General features: G+C 43.3%; 1 protein-coding gene across 1 annotated transcript in view; it reads right to left on the bottom strand.

Annotated features, from left to right (window-relative positions):
- Window positions 1-17801, bottom strand: part of LOC116067214 (protein kinase C-binding protein NELL1) — a 319826-nt gene that overhangs the window by 183474 nt on the left and 118551 nt on the right. Inside the window, exons 6-8 of the mRNA XM_031323575.2 lie at window positions 17602-17674; window positions 16233-16315; window positions 2200-2334 (exon numbers count right to left, since the gene is read on the bottom strand). Of these exons, the coding sequence (XP_031179435.1) occupies window positions 2200-2334; window positions 16233-16315; window positions 17602-17674 (291 nt within the window). The remainder of the gene's footprint in view (window positions 1-2199; window positions 2335-16232; window positions 16316-17601; window positions 17675-17801) is intronic.

Here is a 17801-nt window from a genome sequence, read left to right as displayed (position 1 = left end):
CAGGAGTGGGGACAAAGACAGATTTAAAGAGTCAAAGTACAAATTTAGCAAGGCATTGAAGGAGGCTAAACATCGGTACTCTGAGAAGCTCCAACGCCAGTTCTCAGCTAATGACTCTGCGACTGTCTGGAAAAGACTTAGGCAGATCACCAACTACAAGCCTAAAACCCCCCACTCCTTCAATGACCGACACCTAGCCAACGACCTGAACGAGTTCTACTGTTGATTTGAAAGACAAAAGGACAGTCCTGACACCATCCCCCACGACACCTCCCTACAGCTACAGCCACTGTGCATCACCTCCACCTCGCCCACCTCAGCAGGGTCCTGGGCCCCCCCACCAATGCCCTCCTTAAAAGGTCCCCTCCACCTCCACCCCCCCTCCCACCTCAGTGACGACTCTCTCCATTCACGAGAGGGACGTCAACAGACTCTTTAGGAGACAGAATCCCAGGAAAGCTGCTGGACCGGATGCTGTCTCCCCATCCAGCTTGAAGCACTGCGCTGACCAGCTGTCTCCAGTGTTCACAGATATTTTTAACACCTCACTGGAGACATGTCACGTGCCAGCCTGCTTCAAGACCTCAACCATAATCCCTGTCCCCAAGAAGCCAAGGACCACAGGACTTAATGACTTCAGACCCGTCGCCCTGACCTCTGTGGTTATGAAGTCCTTTGAGCGCCTTGTGCTTTCACACCTCAAAGCCATCACCGACCCCCTCCTGGACCCCCTGCAGTTTGCCTACAGAGCCAATAGGTCTGTAGATGATGCAGTCAATTTGGCCCTCCACTACATCCTCCGGCACCTGGACTCCGCAGGAACCTACGCCAGGATCCTGTTTGTGGACTTCAGCTCTGCCTTCAACACCATCATCCCGGCTCTGCTTCAGGAGAAACTCTCCCAGCTTGGTGTGCCTGACTCAACCTGCAGGTGGATCACTGACTTCCTGTCTGACAGGAAGCAGCATGTGAAGCTGGGGAAACACGTCTCCGACTCACAGACCATCAGCACCGGATCGCCCCAGGGCTGCGTTCTTTCTCCTCTGCTCTTCTCCCTGTACACCAACAGCTGCACCTCCAGTCACCAGTCCGTCAAGCTTCTGAAGTTTGCGGACGACACCTCCCTCATCGGACTCATCTCTGATGGAGACGAGTCCGCCTACAGGTGGGAGGCTGACCACCTGGTGACCTGGTGCAAGCAAAACAACCTAGAGCTCAATGCTCTAAAGACAGTGGAGATGTTTGTGGACTTCAGAAAGAACCCAGCCCCACCTGCCCCCATCACCCTCTGTGGCTCCACAATTGACACTGTGGAGTCTTTCCGCTTCCTGGGAACTACCATCTCCCAGGACCTCAAGTGGGAGCTGAACATCAGCTCCCTCGTGAAGAAAGCACAACAGAGGATGTACTTCCTGCGGCAGCTGAAGAAATTCAACCTGCCAAAGACAATGATGGTGCACTTTTACACAGCCATCATTGAGTCCATCCTCACATCCTCCATCACCATCTGGTACACTGCTGCCACTGCCAAGGACAAGGGCAGGCTGCAGCGTGTCATTCGGTCAGCTGAGAAGGTGATTGGCTGCAATCTGCCGCCGCTCCAGGACCTATACGCCACCAGGACTCTGAAGCGTGCTGGTAAGATTGTGGCTGACCCCTCCCACCCCGGACACAAGCTCTTTGAGCCACTCCCCTCTGGCAGGAGGATGAGGTCCATCAGGACCAAAACCTCACGCCACATAAACAGTTTTTTTCCCCTCCGCCACTAGCCTTATTAACAAGGCCCGGAATCCATCCTGACTCTCTCCACACCCCACCTCTGGCTCCTCATGCCACTGTACCTACTCTGCTGTAGCGTTCCTTTTTACTACTGTTTAACTTATTTTACTATTTATTTAAATTTATTTTATCGTTATTAATACATACTGTGTGTATATGTTTATACTTATATTGTTTATATTCTTTTTATCCTTCTTATATTTGTATGTGTGATATGCTCCAACAACACCATGACAAATTCCTCGTATGTGCAACGTACTTGGCAATAAAGCCCTTTCTGATTCTGATTCTGATTCAGATTTTGTTATCAATATTGTCATTTTTGGTGTACCCACTTTCCCTTTGAATATGACTGTTTTCCTTTGATTACATACGAATCACTGTCGATATACAGTAGACTAGGATGAGAGTGACACTCACCTTACATGCACAGTTCCTGCAGTTCTCGGGCTCCACCCACAGCTCTTTATCCCGGTAGACCAGGCTGTTGGCGCTGCAGGTCCTCTCGCAGTGACAGCCCTCCAGCTGGGTCAGCCTGGACTCTGCGTAGTTCAACTGAGGATGAGCACAGAATCACCAGAGTCACAAAACCAAATCAAAAGTCTGAGTGTGCACGCAGGTTAACCCCCCCCAGCCCTCTGGCGTGCCCCTGCTCGGTTTTCACAGAGAGCTGCTCTTCTAATGCACTCATTAGAAGGGCACGTAGAATAATAAGTGATCATCATTCAGCTCATGCTCCAGACCTCAGGCTATAATCTACTGAAAATGACAGACAGGACTGACAGCCCCGATCCTGCCTCACTCCTCTTGTATTCCCCCACACCGATCAGCCCTCCTTCTTTAGCTTATTTCATGCTCAACACTCCCCACGGCTGTCTCTCGACAGAAGTGATGCTTATATGACTGACAACAGTGTCACAAGCCAGTGTCACGGGGAGGGGCACAGAGGGTGAGTTGCACCAACCAGGATTAACTTTCCATGTGGAAATGAGGATTTAACAACCCTGTCTCTTTAAAATTGTTTATATATTACTAATGTGTTTTTTCCAAGTATGTTTTGTAGGAAACGATATTGCTGTTTTCTTTTCCAGTGACGAAAGTCCTACGTTTTTTGTGTCACACGGAAGTCATGGGAAGGAGTTCAGGACTTCACACTGCAGTTCCCATCCTGTGTCTTGTTGTGTGTTTTTTTTGCAACAAAAGCACTTGATTTAGGGTAAGGGAAATGTTGATTGAGTAAATATGTCCTGTCTCTTGCTTCAGATATCTGTTGACCATTTAGGAAACGAACAAATACCATGATATTTCCCTAACCTTAACCAAGCACTGTGAGTGCCTAGTTTAGACCTTCCCAATGCTTGGTTAAGGTTATAAAATATTGTAGAGAAAATAAATGAAATATAGTGTCAACATTTTGAAATGATGTCTACAATGAACTTTGCCGATACATTCATTCAAAAGGTATTTCTTATTTTGTTTATGAAAAAATGGAATTCAGGTGGCATTGCATTCTTTTCTGTTGAAGATGTGTAGTATGGTAAATATGTATAGAAAACAGGATTGGATTAGTTTATCAGCCCTGTTACTCCACGTTTTTAAACTCAAATTGAAACCTTTAGCTCGGTTTAACTTGATTGACATACCCTAAGTGAAAGACTTACAGTAAGTGAAAAATAAGGTGAGTTTTAAAGTTTTTAAACCAAATTCCTTTTTTTTCCCATTGTAGAAACTAATAGTGGTGGTAGTACTGAGTGACCCAATCAGGTGCAGATAAATTGTCAATAATCTGGCATTGTGCTGATGCAGTTAATGTTGGATGTTGTGAGCAACAACTGTCACGTGCATGGGATTTCCCCCTTTCTGATCTACATATCGCTGCCTCTGCTGAATTATTTTTTATCCCCAGATGATGGTCCTTTCAGGGGCCATGGTAGTGGAGTTTAGCCAGAAAAAGTAAGCGTCATAGGGTAAAGACTGTGGTTTGGATTAAGACATTCCCAAAGAACGAACGAGCATTTCCTGGGTGAAAGTTTTTTGTTTTCGCAGCGAAGTAAACAAAGTGTTTGGCATGCCTGGCCGAGTGGCACTATATCCATGGTATTGCAAGGGGGATTTAATTATTGCATGTTTTGTTTTGTTGTGCATGATCAAAACCCCCCCCCCCCACCCCCTCTCTGTTTTTTTCACAAATTGCACCCTGCATACATCTATAAAATACAAGTACTGTCTAACCCACATATTTAACCAGAGGCCATTCTGAAAAGTGGGAAGGTGAAGAAATCCAAAGGTTCTATTGATCGGAGCTGTGTACTGTAGGTCAACTCAGAAATTGTAGGTCCACTAAAGACACTCAACGCTGCTCTGCCTCCGCCCCCTCTGCTGCTCCTCTGAGACCTGCCTAGGCCACGGTATCAGGAAGAGGGCTCGCTGCTAAATGATAGAGGCTTCTCAGTTAAAAAAGAAAAAATCTTGGATGTCACTGAGGCTTTATACTTCATAAAGAGGAGTCCCGGCTGGATGCAGGAGAGCTGTGTGTAGAGATGTCCCGTCAAAGCCCTAAACAAAATTTTGAAAGGCTATTTCAAAGGCTGCCAGGCTGCCTCGAGGCACCACAGAGGAATACCTTTCCTGTACAACGTGAGCATCAAATGGCACAAAGGAGTCAGAGGCTAATAGGTATGTATCTCCTATGGTTGATACATGAGGCAGAGAGACATCAGTGAAATAATAAAATAACAGCTAAAGACAAAGTGTGAATGGAAGCAAGGTGCATTTTTCTTTATCTTTAATCTTTTATTATTTATCTTTTATTTTTGTTTGCCTGCATGTCTGAAGGATGACACATTTTCTGGGCACCAATCAGTTTCGGGCCAACAAGCAATTAATTAGATTTAATTTGTAATTTATTTCTGGGATGTCTGCCACTGAGTAATTATCATATTTTAGCTGTAAAAATGCAACAAGCACACACTGAGACTCCAAACCCTGATGATACCATTAAAGGCTTAATAGATCAATGCTTCTTTAAATCTAAGTAATACAGGTAAGGATGTGTTTGGGTTTACAGCAAGTAGGGGAATCCTTCTCTCTTAGCCTTCCAAAGTCAGCCTAAATATTGTAATACAAATGTGTGATGCCCCCTGATGTTTCATCTGGAGTTTGCGGTATGATTCACCGGTCTGTGCTCTCTCTGCAGGTGGGCGTCAGAGCAACACCTGAGGGTGTTCCAGGTTATTTAAGTCTGGATGCAGCTGGCAGCCCTCTCTCTAGCTGACTCTCTACTTTGCTGAAATTTTGCTTCTCTCCTGTTTGGTTTGGTTATGCTTTTCACTCATGCACCTCCACTCATTGACACCACTGATTTCCACACGCCATAATGGAAGTACTTAGGGGCCATCCACACGGAGACGCTTTTTGATGCAAACGCACCTGTTTTGCATCGTTTGGGCCCGTCGTCCACACGGATCCAGTAAACGCACTGCCTGAAAACGCACTTTTTTGAAACCGGGTCCCAGGGTGAAAAAATTCGAAAACGGCTCTCTTTTGGCTTCATTTGGATGGCGAATACGAATACGTCCGTATCGGTGATGTCATAGCTAGTCAGCTAATCAACTCCTTGAATGGATTATAGTAACTTTTACCACGGCTTATTGTAGAAAAGCTACTGCAAGAAAACGTGTAGATTATCAAAAAGACATTGGTTCATTGATGTTTGACTGCCGATGTTAGCTAGCAGAGCTAACGTTAGCGCGCTAATGTTAGCTCTGCTAGCTAGTGCGCTGCAATCATGTCCGATGGCAGACAGAATTGCAAAATAAAAAGCAATCCAACAGCACATTATATAATGTAAACAAAGACACGTTTTCTTGCGGCGGCCTTTATAAAATGAGCAGTGGTAAAAGTTATTATAGCGAGTTCATGGATGTATTAAGAGAACGTTAGTCTAGCTAGTCATGTTATGATGGGAAGTGGAAGTTAACTATGCTCTTCTTCTCTGTGTTTTGGTGAATTTCTGTAGCAGAAACAATGCCGCCTATAGGCCTGGAATATGAAGTAGCGTGTTGAGTCATTTACAAGTGGATCCGTATGGACGTAACTATTCTTGAAACGAATCCAGGGAAGACGGGTAAAAAAAAGATCGTTTTGGTACGTGTGGATGTGGCCTTAGTTTACCCCTTTAATATGGCATACTTTGGTTTAATTTGTTTAAATACATATGTTTTGTTCCTCGATGATGGTGTGTCTCCCGTTTGTTGTGGCCACTTGAGCCAGGTCATAATTAATGCAATGAAGGAAAAGTGAGAAACCAAAAAGAAAAATCCCTTCACAGCACACAGAAGAAAATCATGAAATGTATGATGACCAACCCACTTTCCATAGTTGAAAACCCACTACACGTTGCCAAACATATGTTTAATTTGCAAAATAGTTGTGTTTCTGTACAAGCATTTTAGTGAGTTGAAGGAACTGGTATTTTTCAATTTGTATCTTAACTGGATTTATACCTTACGCAAGGGGTTAACAGCAGTCCTGGCATTAATATATATGGTGTAGGTTTTCATTTATAGTTCAGCGTAGATTTCAGCCACTGGGCCTGCAACACTAGACTGCTGTAGCAAATATCTTTGAGAAGGGGCTGTGGGCTACAGTGTTACTGCAGCTATGTTCATATGTTTCATAGATACGCCGTGACCCCCTTAAAGCTTTGGTGCGCAACTTTTTGATATTAACGAACGTCCGTTAGATTCAAGCCATTGCCAAATGAGTTGCTACAAAGCTAATTAAGATTCTCAGCTCCACACAACTCTCTCTGTATTTCTCAGTATGGCTACGTTCAGAAGATTGTGTCGTCAGGCGACTTTCGCTCGCAGAAACTCAAGTGAAGATAATTCCCTCTTCTGAAGAGTCCATCATGTTTTTTTAATCCTCCGTGTCCTCTTTGGCTACCAGCAACTGCGTGGAGGAGGGGCCGGGGTGGTGGGGGGTGGTGGGGGGGTGATCATTGAAGGCCTGTATCACGTGGATGAGCCGGCAGATTTGTTGTCATTACTTAGAATTCCTCATGGAGGCGACAGAAACTATGCACTATAACTTTAACACCATAAATCCAATCTTATTCTGATAACTGTGTCCATTCTGACAATGGGTCACCTTCATTGTAAGGATTCAGGACAACACCTCCGCCAAAACAAGGTAGGTTAGCAAGGTAGGGAAAGCAGCACAGGCCTCCTTAAACTATGCAAACTTACTCATAAATCATCTAAAACCTTGTCTCAGAGTCCAACCCAAAGTAAAGACAGAAATTATCCTCCTGGGTGAGCTATTGTAAGTGCATAGGGAGCTACTTTGGGTGCAAATTGCCGGAAAATCAAACTAGCTATCCTGCAGTAAAAACAAACATTGATCCAGCTGACGCATGGACCCTGAATCCTCTGTTATTACTAAGAACACTAGATAGACTCAAAGCCGTTTTCATGGCTGAGACACGAGGGAATCCACTGCAGCAGCGATGGAGGAGAATGTTTAAAAATGTATGCATCATTTATTTTAATAGCTATCCTAAGCAAATGGCTTACTTAAAGCTTGCCGTGGTGTGAAGACCGTGCATCTCCAATATGTCAGCTTCTGATTAATTTAGAAAAACAGCTTTTGTGATAATTCACTTCTGAGATAATGCAATGGGTTATCTTATTGTAGGATGAGCGGGAGAATGGCTGGAAGATATGCAGTGCTTACAGATGAACCGGGAGCCTGGAACATAGCAGGGAGAGTTACGGTTACAGTCAAGATAGTTGTTTTCACAGGGCCCTGAATATCAAGCAGCATAAAGGAGGAGTTTATTTGAAAACTCAAAAATTACAAAATCTGAAGATGATTTAGACTGGACACGATATACAGGTATCAATGGTCAGTTCACCCATAATACCCATTTACCTCCAGCAGTGTCTAGCCATGCAGAGAGTTTGGGTTTTACTTTCAGTTTGGAGATACAGCATGTGTCTCTGTTGTCAGCCATGCTTATTGGGACTTTTTCTTCAGTCAAAAGTAGTTTAAAAATAACTGTTGACAGAGAGGTCTGTGGATAATCCAGATTACCATGGATGTTGCTGTCTATTTAAAAAAAAAAGAGTAAGTTTTCATTGCTGTAAGCACCACAGTCAAAATTCCCCAAATGTCACCTCAATTGTAGGCAGAAATCTAAGACAGATAGCTAAAAAAAAAATAAAAAAAAAACTATCTACATGGCTACATACCACTAGAGATGGGGGAGAAAAGTGCTATTGAGCCATTTCTACTGAATCTTTTGGCATAAACACAATGCGTGTGCTTCCTCTGACAAACTGGTATAATACATGAAAATGCTTCCATGCTAATCCGCACACAGCGGAGGTCATCTTCATGTCACCTCGCCTTGACACTCCGCATCACAAACTCGGGATGAAGCAATTATTCACCCCATGCTGATCTCCTCAATTCTCTACAGCATCAAGGCAGAGAGCCATTTAGCTCTGGAGGTGACTGCATCCTTCCTGTTGCGACTCGTATGAGCAATGAGGTCAGGTGGCAATAGTTTGAGGTGTGTTCATGTGAAGAAGGATGCATTGACACAGCGGTAGGGTAATGTTCTTCATTTCACCCTTATTTACACCCAAAATTATTCTATGGCTTGCCCGCCCGCTGAAATGTCCTTGCGTCTTTCACTCCCACCTGATAGTCTTCACTCATGCGCAGAATCTCTCTCACACACACACACACACACACACACACACACACACACACACACACACAGAGTTATGCAGATGTTTAGTCTTAGAAATGGTTCAAGCTCTCCCCCATGGCTCCACTTCAGAATGCACACCTCCTGTTGTGCCAATGCAGTCGCCATTTCCTGACACCTTTCTGAAAGCTGAATGCATCCTTCCTGTGTGTGTGTGTGTGTGTGTGTGTGTGCGTGCGTGTGTCCGCGTGTGTGTGTGTGTGTGTGTGCGTGCGTGCGTGCGTGCGTGCGTGCGTGCGTGCGTGTGTGTGTGTTCGCCCCCAAAAAACTATCCTCTAGCATCTGACATTCATTAAAATGAGAGTAGCAGCAGGACAGAAAAATAAACATGGTATAAATTATTTTATTTAAATATATACAGTAGTTTTTTTCATTTATTGTCCCATCCCTGCATATGCTACAGTAATAAAGACGTAGCTGCTTGGTAATTATGACAGAAGGCCAGTATAATGAATGTCTGACATACATTTACTTCTAATGCAATTCTTAATTAATGTCTAAAAGGTGGAGTATGTGATTCTGGAGAAAGATTGTTGATATTTTGAACTCAACACCCAAACAAATACACTTCTCCTTCAGAACGTTAGCATGTGCCAGATTTGACGTCCCTCTCGCTCCCACTGCCTTTCTTTTTATACTGCACATCCATGGCCTTTCCCCTGTCCTGTGCACGAGCACGTGTGGAATAGTGTTGTGTGACTCAGTCCGAGCCTCTTTGCTACGGAATTATTTTTGTGTCTTTAATACCAAGCAAAACTTCTCAAGTATCAAACAAAAATCACTAACTCAAGCAAAAAAACTGTCACCTCAAAGGTAAAACTTAAAACTTGCAAACAAAACATTTGTGTAGTCGTAAACTATTGGTCTTATATTTGTTTGATATTATGTCCTTTTGTTTACCGTTCCCTCTGCTTCTTTCTCAATGATCAGTCTTTTGATCTCTCCATCACGTTTGCAGTTTCGCTCCCAGCTTTCTCGTTTGCGCTTCCCAAGTCTTTGTTTGCGATTCTGACACAAAGCTATCGCGTGGGCGGGTCTTACAGGGTTGCGTCCCCATTGGCTAATGCGTATTTGGAGTATTTTTGAGTGACAGCTCTGTGCCTGCCGGCCCCCTGACGTTTCAGTGCAGTTAACTTAAGAGATTTTGGAGGACACACAAACCACTCCACAGCGGATTCCTACAAGATTAATAAAATGTAAGTATTGATCATATATATTGTCTGTGATGTACTTTGCAAGCATGGTTACTAGATGTTTGTTGTTTCGTTGTGTTAAGTTACTAATTAGCTAGTAAAGCTGTTAACTTAGCGTTTAACGTTAGCTAACTGCTAACGTATTAATTATCGTCTTCTCTCTGTAGAATAATGAAACATTGTGGGACGTGCAGGACCCCGAGCAGAGCAGAGCTACGATGCTGTCCCAGGTAACGTTAGCTAGGTCAGTAACGTAGCTATATCTGATAATACACAATGCTAGGGTATTGGTTAAGTAGTACAATGTAGAAGCTGTGCATATAACGTATTCCTATCTAGAGGTTGACACATACATTAGATAATGTTCCATCTATACACTGTTTCTTTTTGTATTGCACTGCTGCAAGATGGCAGATAACTGACATATTTTTTGTATATTTTAACAATGTAAATTTCAACAATATTTAGAATGAATGCATATTGTTACTATTATCCAAACAATGTACTTTTAACTAACACACTTTGCTAAGTGATCATTATTGTTTTTTTAGTGATGTGCATGGCTGATGAAGCTCGGGTCCCGCTGGCTGCCCTGGACCACCTTGGCAGATTACCCAAGGGAAAAGCAGATGGATCATTTGAGTAAATTCAACATGAAGCCATATTGTACTTTACACATGTAGTCAACACGGAGGTAGGAATCTAGAAAGTGTGATCAATAATATTCCAGAAATAAGTGTTCCAGTAGTGATTATGAAAGCTAGAAAAATGTTCCTAGAGTGCAAAATTAAAATTATTTGTTATTGAGCTAAATTCAAAAAATTTTTTTCATCTAATAAGGTACTTCAAGCTTTACAATAAGTCAAGGAAGTGAAGGACTACAGCCACATCCCAGCCCTTCAAAGAGGCTGTCGTCCAGACTGGAGTGGTTGTCCATCAGTGAGCTCAGGAGACCAGATGATCCCAGGCGTCTGGGAGTTGTGCGTGATATTCCTGCACCACCCTCAGAAGTGTTGTTGCAGACACAAGTCAGCAGAGAAATACAGCTTGCATAGGTGAAACTGAATATGTGAAATATATACATAACCCAATTACTCAGTATGTTTGTGTATTGTTGGTGATGAAAAACGGATCCTGACCTGTGATGTACTGCAAATAATGACTGACACTGAGTTCCAGCTTCTTCTACTACCGGGGCCCCAGCCAAATACGTTCAAATATCCATTATGTATGTGAAGTTTTATATTGGACTAAAAATAAAGCATTATAATATAGTCTCAACCTTATGTCCTGTATTATATAATGAACCAAACTGACAAGGGTGAATGTAAAAAAGTGTTTTAATATATTATGTGCATTTTAAAATATAATTACAGTAAAACAATGTAAACACAAATTAAATTACAGGACAGTATACTGTATATATTGATATACAATGGACTTAGAAACTACAAGTACACCAATGAAAACTTAAGAAAAAGGTTATTGTAAGTGTTCATTGAGTATCTCAGTAAAATATGATCAATACATACTCTATCGGTCTATACCCTGGCTGTTAGAAGCCTTAGCACACATAGTGTTTCCTCCACAGAGAGACTGAAGGCTCCTCTCCCTCTTCTGCCACCACGTCCTCTTGGTTGGACTGCCTGCTGCCTGATGTGAGCTGTGATAGAAAAGTATAACAAAGTTCCTTACACAAATCAAATGGTAACAAAGTTCTTATTGATAACTGCAGCTTCTAAGATTGGGTGATTTACAATTAAAATAACTTGCTTTTAAGTAGCCATTAGCAACAGGCTTTAAAACAATATGAACACTTTCCTTATGCTGACCTGCTTGCAAATGCAACAGAAGACATGTAATTAGAGTTAGGATAGCCAGTTTTGTCATAACTAGGAAGTACAGATGAACATTCTTGTTGTCTTGTAATGTCATCCTCTTGGTGTAAATGTAGCTATCATTACTGAGTTTCTTTTTATGCTATGCTATAATAATGCACATATCTATAAAGATGAACCAGTTAGGCACAGCTAACACTGCATATGTACTGTACGTGTCAACCTCTAGATAGGAATACATTATATGCACAGCTTCTACATTGTACTACTTAACCAATACCTTAGCATTGTGTATTATCAGATATAGCTACGTTACTGACCTAGCTAACGTTACCTGGGACAGCATCGTAGCTCTGCTCTGCTCGGGGTCCTGCACGTCCCACAATGTTTCATTATTCTACAGAGAGAAGACGATAATTAATACGTTAGCAGTTAGCTAACGTTAAACGCTAAGTTAACAGCTTTACTAGCTAATTAGTAACTTAACACAACGAAACAACAAACGTCTAGTAACCATGCTTGCAAAGTACATCACAGACAATATATATGATCAATACTTACATTTTATTAATCTTGTAGGAATCCGCTGTGGAGTGGTTTGTGTGTCCTCCAAAATCTCTTAAGTTAACTGCACTGAAACGTCAGGGGGCCGGCAGGCACAGAGCTGTCACTCAAAAGGCAGAAACTAAAGCTCTGCAAACCTGTAGCGAGGACATCAAGGAAGTGGACCAGTGAGGCTGTGGAGGATCTCCAGTCGTGTTTGGATTCTACTGACTGGGATGTGTTCAGGACTGCTACCCACAGTCTGGATGAGTACACAGAGGCTGTGACGTCATACATCAGCTTCTGTGAGGACTGCTGTGTTCCATCAAGCACCAGGGTGAGTTACAACAATGACAAACCCTGGTTCACAGCCAAACTCAGAAGGTTAAGGCTGGCTAAGGAAGAGGCGTTCAGGAGTGGGGACAAAGACAGATTTAAAGAGTCAAAGTACAAATTTAGCAAGGCAGTGAAGGAGGCTAAACATCGGTACTCTGAGAAGCTCCAACGCCATTTCTCAGCTAATGACTCTGCGACTGTCTGGAAAGGACTTAGGCAGATCACCAACTTCAAGCCTAAAACCCCCCACTCCTTCAATGACCGACACCTAGCCAACGACCTGAACGAGTTCTACTGTCGATTTGAAAGACAAAAGGACAGTCCTGACACCATCCCCCACGACACCTCCCTACAGCTACAGCCACTGTGCATCACCTCCACCTCGCCCACCTCAGCAGGGTCCTGGGCCCCCCCCACCAATGCCCTCCTTAAAGGTCCCCTCCACCTCCACCCCCCCTCCCACCTCAGTGACGACTCTCTCCATTCACGAGAGGGACGTCAACAGACTGTTCAGGAGACAGAATCCCAGGAAAGCTGCTGGACCGGATGCTGTCTCCCCATCCAGCTTGAAGCACTGCGCTGACCAGCTGTCTCCAGTGTTCAAAGACATTTTTAACACCTCACTGGAGACATGTCACGTGCCAGCCTGCTTCAAGACCTCAACCATAATCCCTGTCCCCAAGAAGCCAAGGACCACAGGACTTAATGACTTCAGACCCGTCGCCCTGACCTCTGTGGTTATGAAGTCCTTTGAGCGCCTTGTGCTTTCACACCTCAAAGCCATCACCGACCCCCTCCTGGACCCCCTGCAGTTTGCCTACAGAGCCAATAGGTCTGTAGATGATGCAGTCAATTTGGCCCTCCACTACATCCTCCGGCACCTGGACTCCGCAGGAAACTACGCCAGGATCCTGTTTGTGGACTTCAGCTCTGCCTTCAATACCATCATCCCGGCTCTGCTTCAGCAGAAACTCTCCCAGCTTGGTGTGCCTGACTCCACCTGCAGGTGGATCACTGACTTCCTGTCAGTCCTGGCAGCATGTGAAGCTGGGGAAACACGTCTCCGACTCACAGACCATCAGCACTGGATCCCCCCAGGGCTGCGTTCTTTCTCCTCTGCTCTTCTCCCTGTACACCAACAGCTGCACCTCCAGTCACCAGTCCGTCAAGCTTCTGAAGTTTGCGGACGACACCTCCCTCATCGGACTCATCTCTGATGGAGACGAGTCCGCCTACAGGTGGGAGGCTGACCACCTGGTGACCTGGTGCAAGCAAAACAACCTAGAGCTCAACGCTCTAAAGACAGTGGAGATAGTTGTGGACTTCAGAAAGAACCCAGCCTCACCTGCCCCCATCACCCTCTGTGGCTCCACAATTGACACTGTGGAGTCTTTCCGCTATCTGGGAACTACCATCTCCCAGGACCTCAAGTGGGAGCTGAACATCAGCTCCCTCGTCAAGAAAGCACAACAGAGGATGTACTTCCTGCGGCAGCTGAAGAAATTCAACCTGCCAAAGACAATGATGGTGCACTTTTACACAGCCATCATTGAGTCCATCCTCACATCCTCCATCACCATCTGGTACGCTGCTGCCACTGCCAAGGACAAGGGCAGGCTGCAGCGTGTCATTCGGTCAGCTGAGAAGGTGATTGGCTGCAATCTGCCGCCGCTCCAGGACCTATACGCCACCAGGACTCTGAAGCGTGCTGGAAAGATTGTGGCTGACCCCTCCCACCCCGGACACAAGCTCTTTGAGCCACTCCCCTCTGGCAGGAGGATGAGGTCCATTAGGACCAAAACCACACGCCACATAAACAGTTTTTTCCCCTCCGCCACTAGCCTTCTAAACAAGGCTCGGAATCCATCCTGACTCTCTCCACACCCCACCTCTGGCTCCTCATGCCACTGTACCTACTCTGCTGTAGCGTCCCTTTTCACTACTGTTTAACTTATTTTACTATTTATTTAAATTTATTTTATCGTTATTAATACGTACTGTGTGTATATGTTTATACTTATATTGTTTATATCTTTTTATCCTTCTTATATTTGTATGTGTGACATGCTCCAACAACACCATGACAAATTCCTCGTATGTGCAACGTACTTGGCAATAAAGCCCTTTCTGATTCTGATTCTGATTCTGATTCTGAAAATACTCCAAATACGCATTAGCCAATGGGGACGCACCCCTGTAAGACCTGCCCACGCGATAGCTTTGTGTCAGAATCGCAAACAAAGACTTGGGAAGCGCAAACGAGAAAGCTGGGAGCGAAACTGCAAACGTGATGGAGAGATCAAAAGACTGATCATTGAGAAAGAAGCAGAGGGAACGGTAAACAAAAGGACACAATATCAAACAAATATAAGACCAATAGTTTACGACTACACAAATGTTTTGTTTGCAAGTTTTAAGTTCTACCTTTGAGGTGACAGTTTTTTTGCTTGAGTTAGTGATTTTTGTTTGATACTTGAGAAGTTTTGCTTGGTATTAAAGACACAAAAATAATTCCATACTTTGCTTGTTCTTCCATTGCTTGTGCTTCCATTTAAAAAGCCGTGCACACACAGAACGGACAGCTAGTGGACTATGAGGAAATATTCACTGAATTTGACAAAAAGTTTGATCTGTAATTAAACAGAATAGCAGCCATTGACATGTAATCACAAGTTCAAGATTAGATTTATTAAACCCCAGAGGCGTTTTTTTAAGATCAGTTTTTGGGCATTTTTAGGCCTTTATTTATAGTGGACAGCTGAAGGCATGAAAGGGGAGAGAGAGGGGGAATTACATGCAGCAAAGGGCCGCGGATCGGAGTCGAACCCACTGCTGCTGCGTCGAGGAGTAAACCTCTATATATGGGCGCCTGCTCTCTACCAGGTGACCTACCCAGGCACCCAAACCCCAGAGGGTTTATTAATTCAACTACAGTTCCATGGATCGATCCATCGATGAGGACAGTCAAAAGCTCCAGGAGAGGGAAGTAAGTGGACTTTGAGTTGAGGTTGTTTTGTCAACTATTATTTACAAAGTCAAGCTCCGATATTCTTTACTGTCATTTTCAAGGAGCTTTAGTGCATGCATTCACATTACCCTCTACTGTTATGATGTAAATGTACAGTATAATGAAAAGTCAAAACTGTTCCACTGTTTCATCACTTTAATCCTGAGCGATTGCAAACTGTAAAAAACAAAACCATGAAAATAATAATAGGGGAACTTCTGGGACCAAGTAATTGCCGGTTTTTCCGTTCCCTCTTAAATGCACATTAATATCTTTTCGTTTTTTTTGTGGGTCTTTTAAAACCACTTCAATCCACTCTCCACAATAATAACTGGCATAATAATCATATTTCCTAAAGACGGATTCATTCATTTTTTTTTTTATTTCCCAACAATAACTTTTTTGGGCACCGTCTTGTTAAAATTAAACAAAAATGAGATACTGACTTTAGAGGAAAAAAGAACAATGTAATAAATCAAAGGATTCAGTTGTCTCCGGCTATTGTGGAGAAGGACGTTAGTTATTCATTTTCTTTTATTTATTTATGTATTTACTTGTCAGCTACAACTGGGAGGGGTATTTGTGGATCTTTTATCTGGATACTTTTATTTAACACTAACGTCATTGCCAACATTTAGCATATTCCGTTTTTCGTCCATCTGTAAAGTTTTGCAGTATATTAGAAATTCCCCAAAGTTGTTATACAGTCTGGTGAGCTGGTAGTGGTATTTGTGTTGGAAGTCGTTCCTTGTTCTTACCTTCAGGGTCATCTTGGCCAGTAGCTCCTGAAGGTCCATGATGCCTTGCACCAGGCTCAGGAAATCGCTGCAGGTCGGACAGGCTCAACGGAGGAAAGGGAAAGCACCAAAACAGAGACGAAAAGGAGAGAAAGAGCAAGAGGGAAGCATTTAGATAGGGCAGGGGTCAGCAACCTTTACTATCAAAAGAGCCATTTTAGGCCATATCAAATTTGAAAATCTTTCTGGAGCCGCACAACATATTTGAGCTTTATAATGAAGGTTACAGCCTATCAAGTCTAAATTAGCCTATCAACATTACTAATAGCTCTAAATGAGCATTTATTAGTATGGTGATGTTTTTTTGTGGCCCTGTCTATTGACCATTTGATCCAATACTTGGAAGTACGTTTGCTCTACTCTGCTTTCTACAGAAGTTCCGAAATCACCCTCTTTCTCTCATCCCCAGCCAGATAATTTTCAACATATGCAGTGTGCTTGTCCTGGAAATGTCTTTAAACATTATAACAGTATAATATTATTACATAGTTTTTTTTATTTTTTATTTGGAATCCATAGCTAATTTATGGAAACTCAAGACCACTATTGAGGTTCGGCAAAATTTACAGGATAAGATGCTATGCTGCTGAAAATGTTATTTAGCATAAATGGAGATTGTAAGAATGACTTTAGGCCTACAGTACAACAATGATAAATAAATGCTAAAATGTTAAAAAAAATAACTCTTTCATTTCCATCTAATCTTTTGTTAAAGCCACATGGAGCCACTGGAGAGGGGCTAAAGAGCCGCATGAGGCTCCGGAGCTGCAGGTTGCAGACCCTGGAGATAGGGCATAAACAATGCAACCCAAAAAAATAAAAAAGACAAACTAACTAATTGTATTAGCCTGACTACACTGTATGTATTTGGACACCACTCATAGCAGCCAGCAGCATACAAAAGGGAAGCCTCACACATCTGTTTACTCTTTGTTTTAGGCTTGTGTCTGGTGTTAGTATTAATAATAAAGTGACAAGGTGTGATTACATGCCTTATTGATCAGTAACAGAGACAGTGGCACAGCGGTGGCCTTGTATCTTAATCTGTTTGACAGTAAACAGATGGAGAAACAAGGCGGGGAGAGAGAGTGGCTGCACTGAATCTGAATTACAGCGAAATGAAGATTACTGGAGTAGAGGAAGGTGATAAAATGGAGGGAGGCTTTGTTTGTGATCAGCGAGGAGAGGTCACCACCAGCTGACACATAGCTCATTAAAGTCCAATGGCACACAGTAATGGGGAGTGTTCTTTTTTTATTTCTACCTTCACTCTCAGCGTGTTCGGAACACTATGTAATGTACAGTATGACTGTGTCATCATGATACTCACTGCGGTTAAGGTTAGGACACTGTGTAATGTAGCCGTTGGGAGCGAAAATCAACTTCACGTCCTGGATAATGCCCTGGCAACACAGAGGGAGGGGTGCAGGGAAAAGAAAGAATGACACAATGATTCACATGGATTGGCAAGACCACGGGATATCTCTGTGGATGGGTTAAATGCAGAGGATACATTTTCTTGTATATGTA

This window comes from Sander lucioperca, chromosome 3, assembly GCF_008315115.2.
Source record: "Sander lucioperca isolate FBNREF2018 chromosome 3, SLUC_FBN_1.2, whole genome shotgun sequence".
In the NCBI taxonomy this organism is placed as follows: Eukaryota; Metazoa; Chordata; class Actinopteri; order Perciformes; family Percidae; genus Sander; species Sander lucioperca.
Note: the sequence above shows the minus strand (reverse complement) of the source record. Positions and strands in the feature narration are given on the sequence as shown.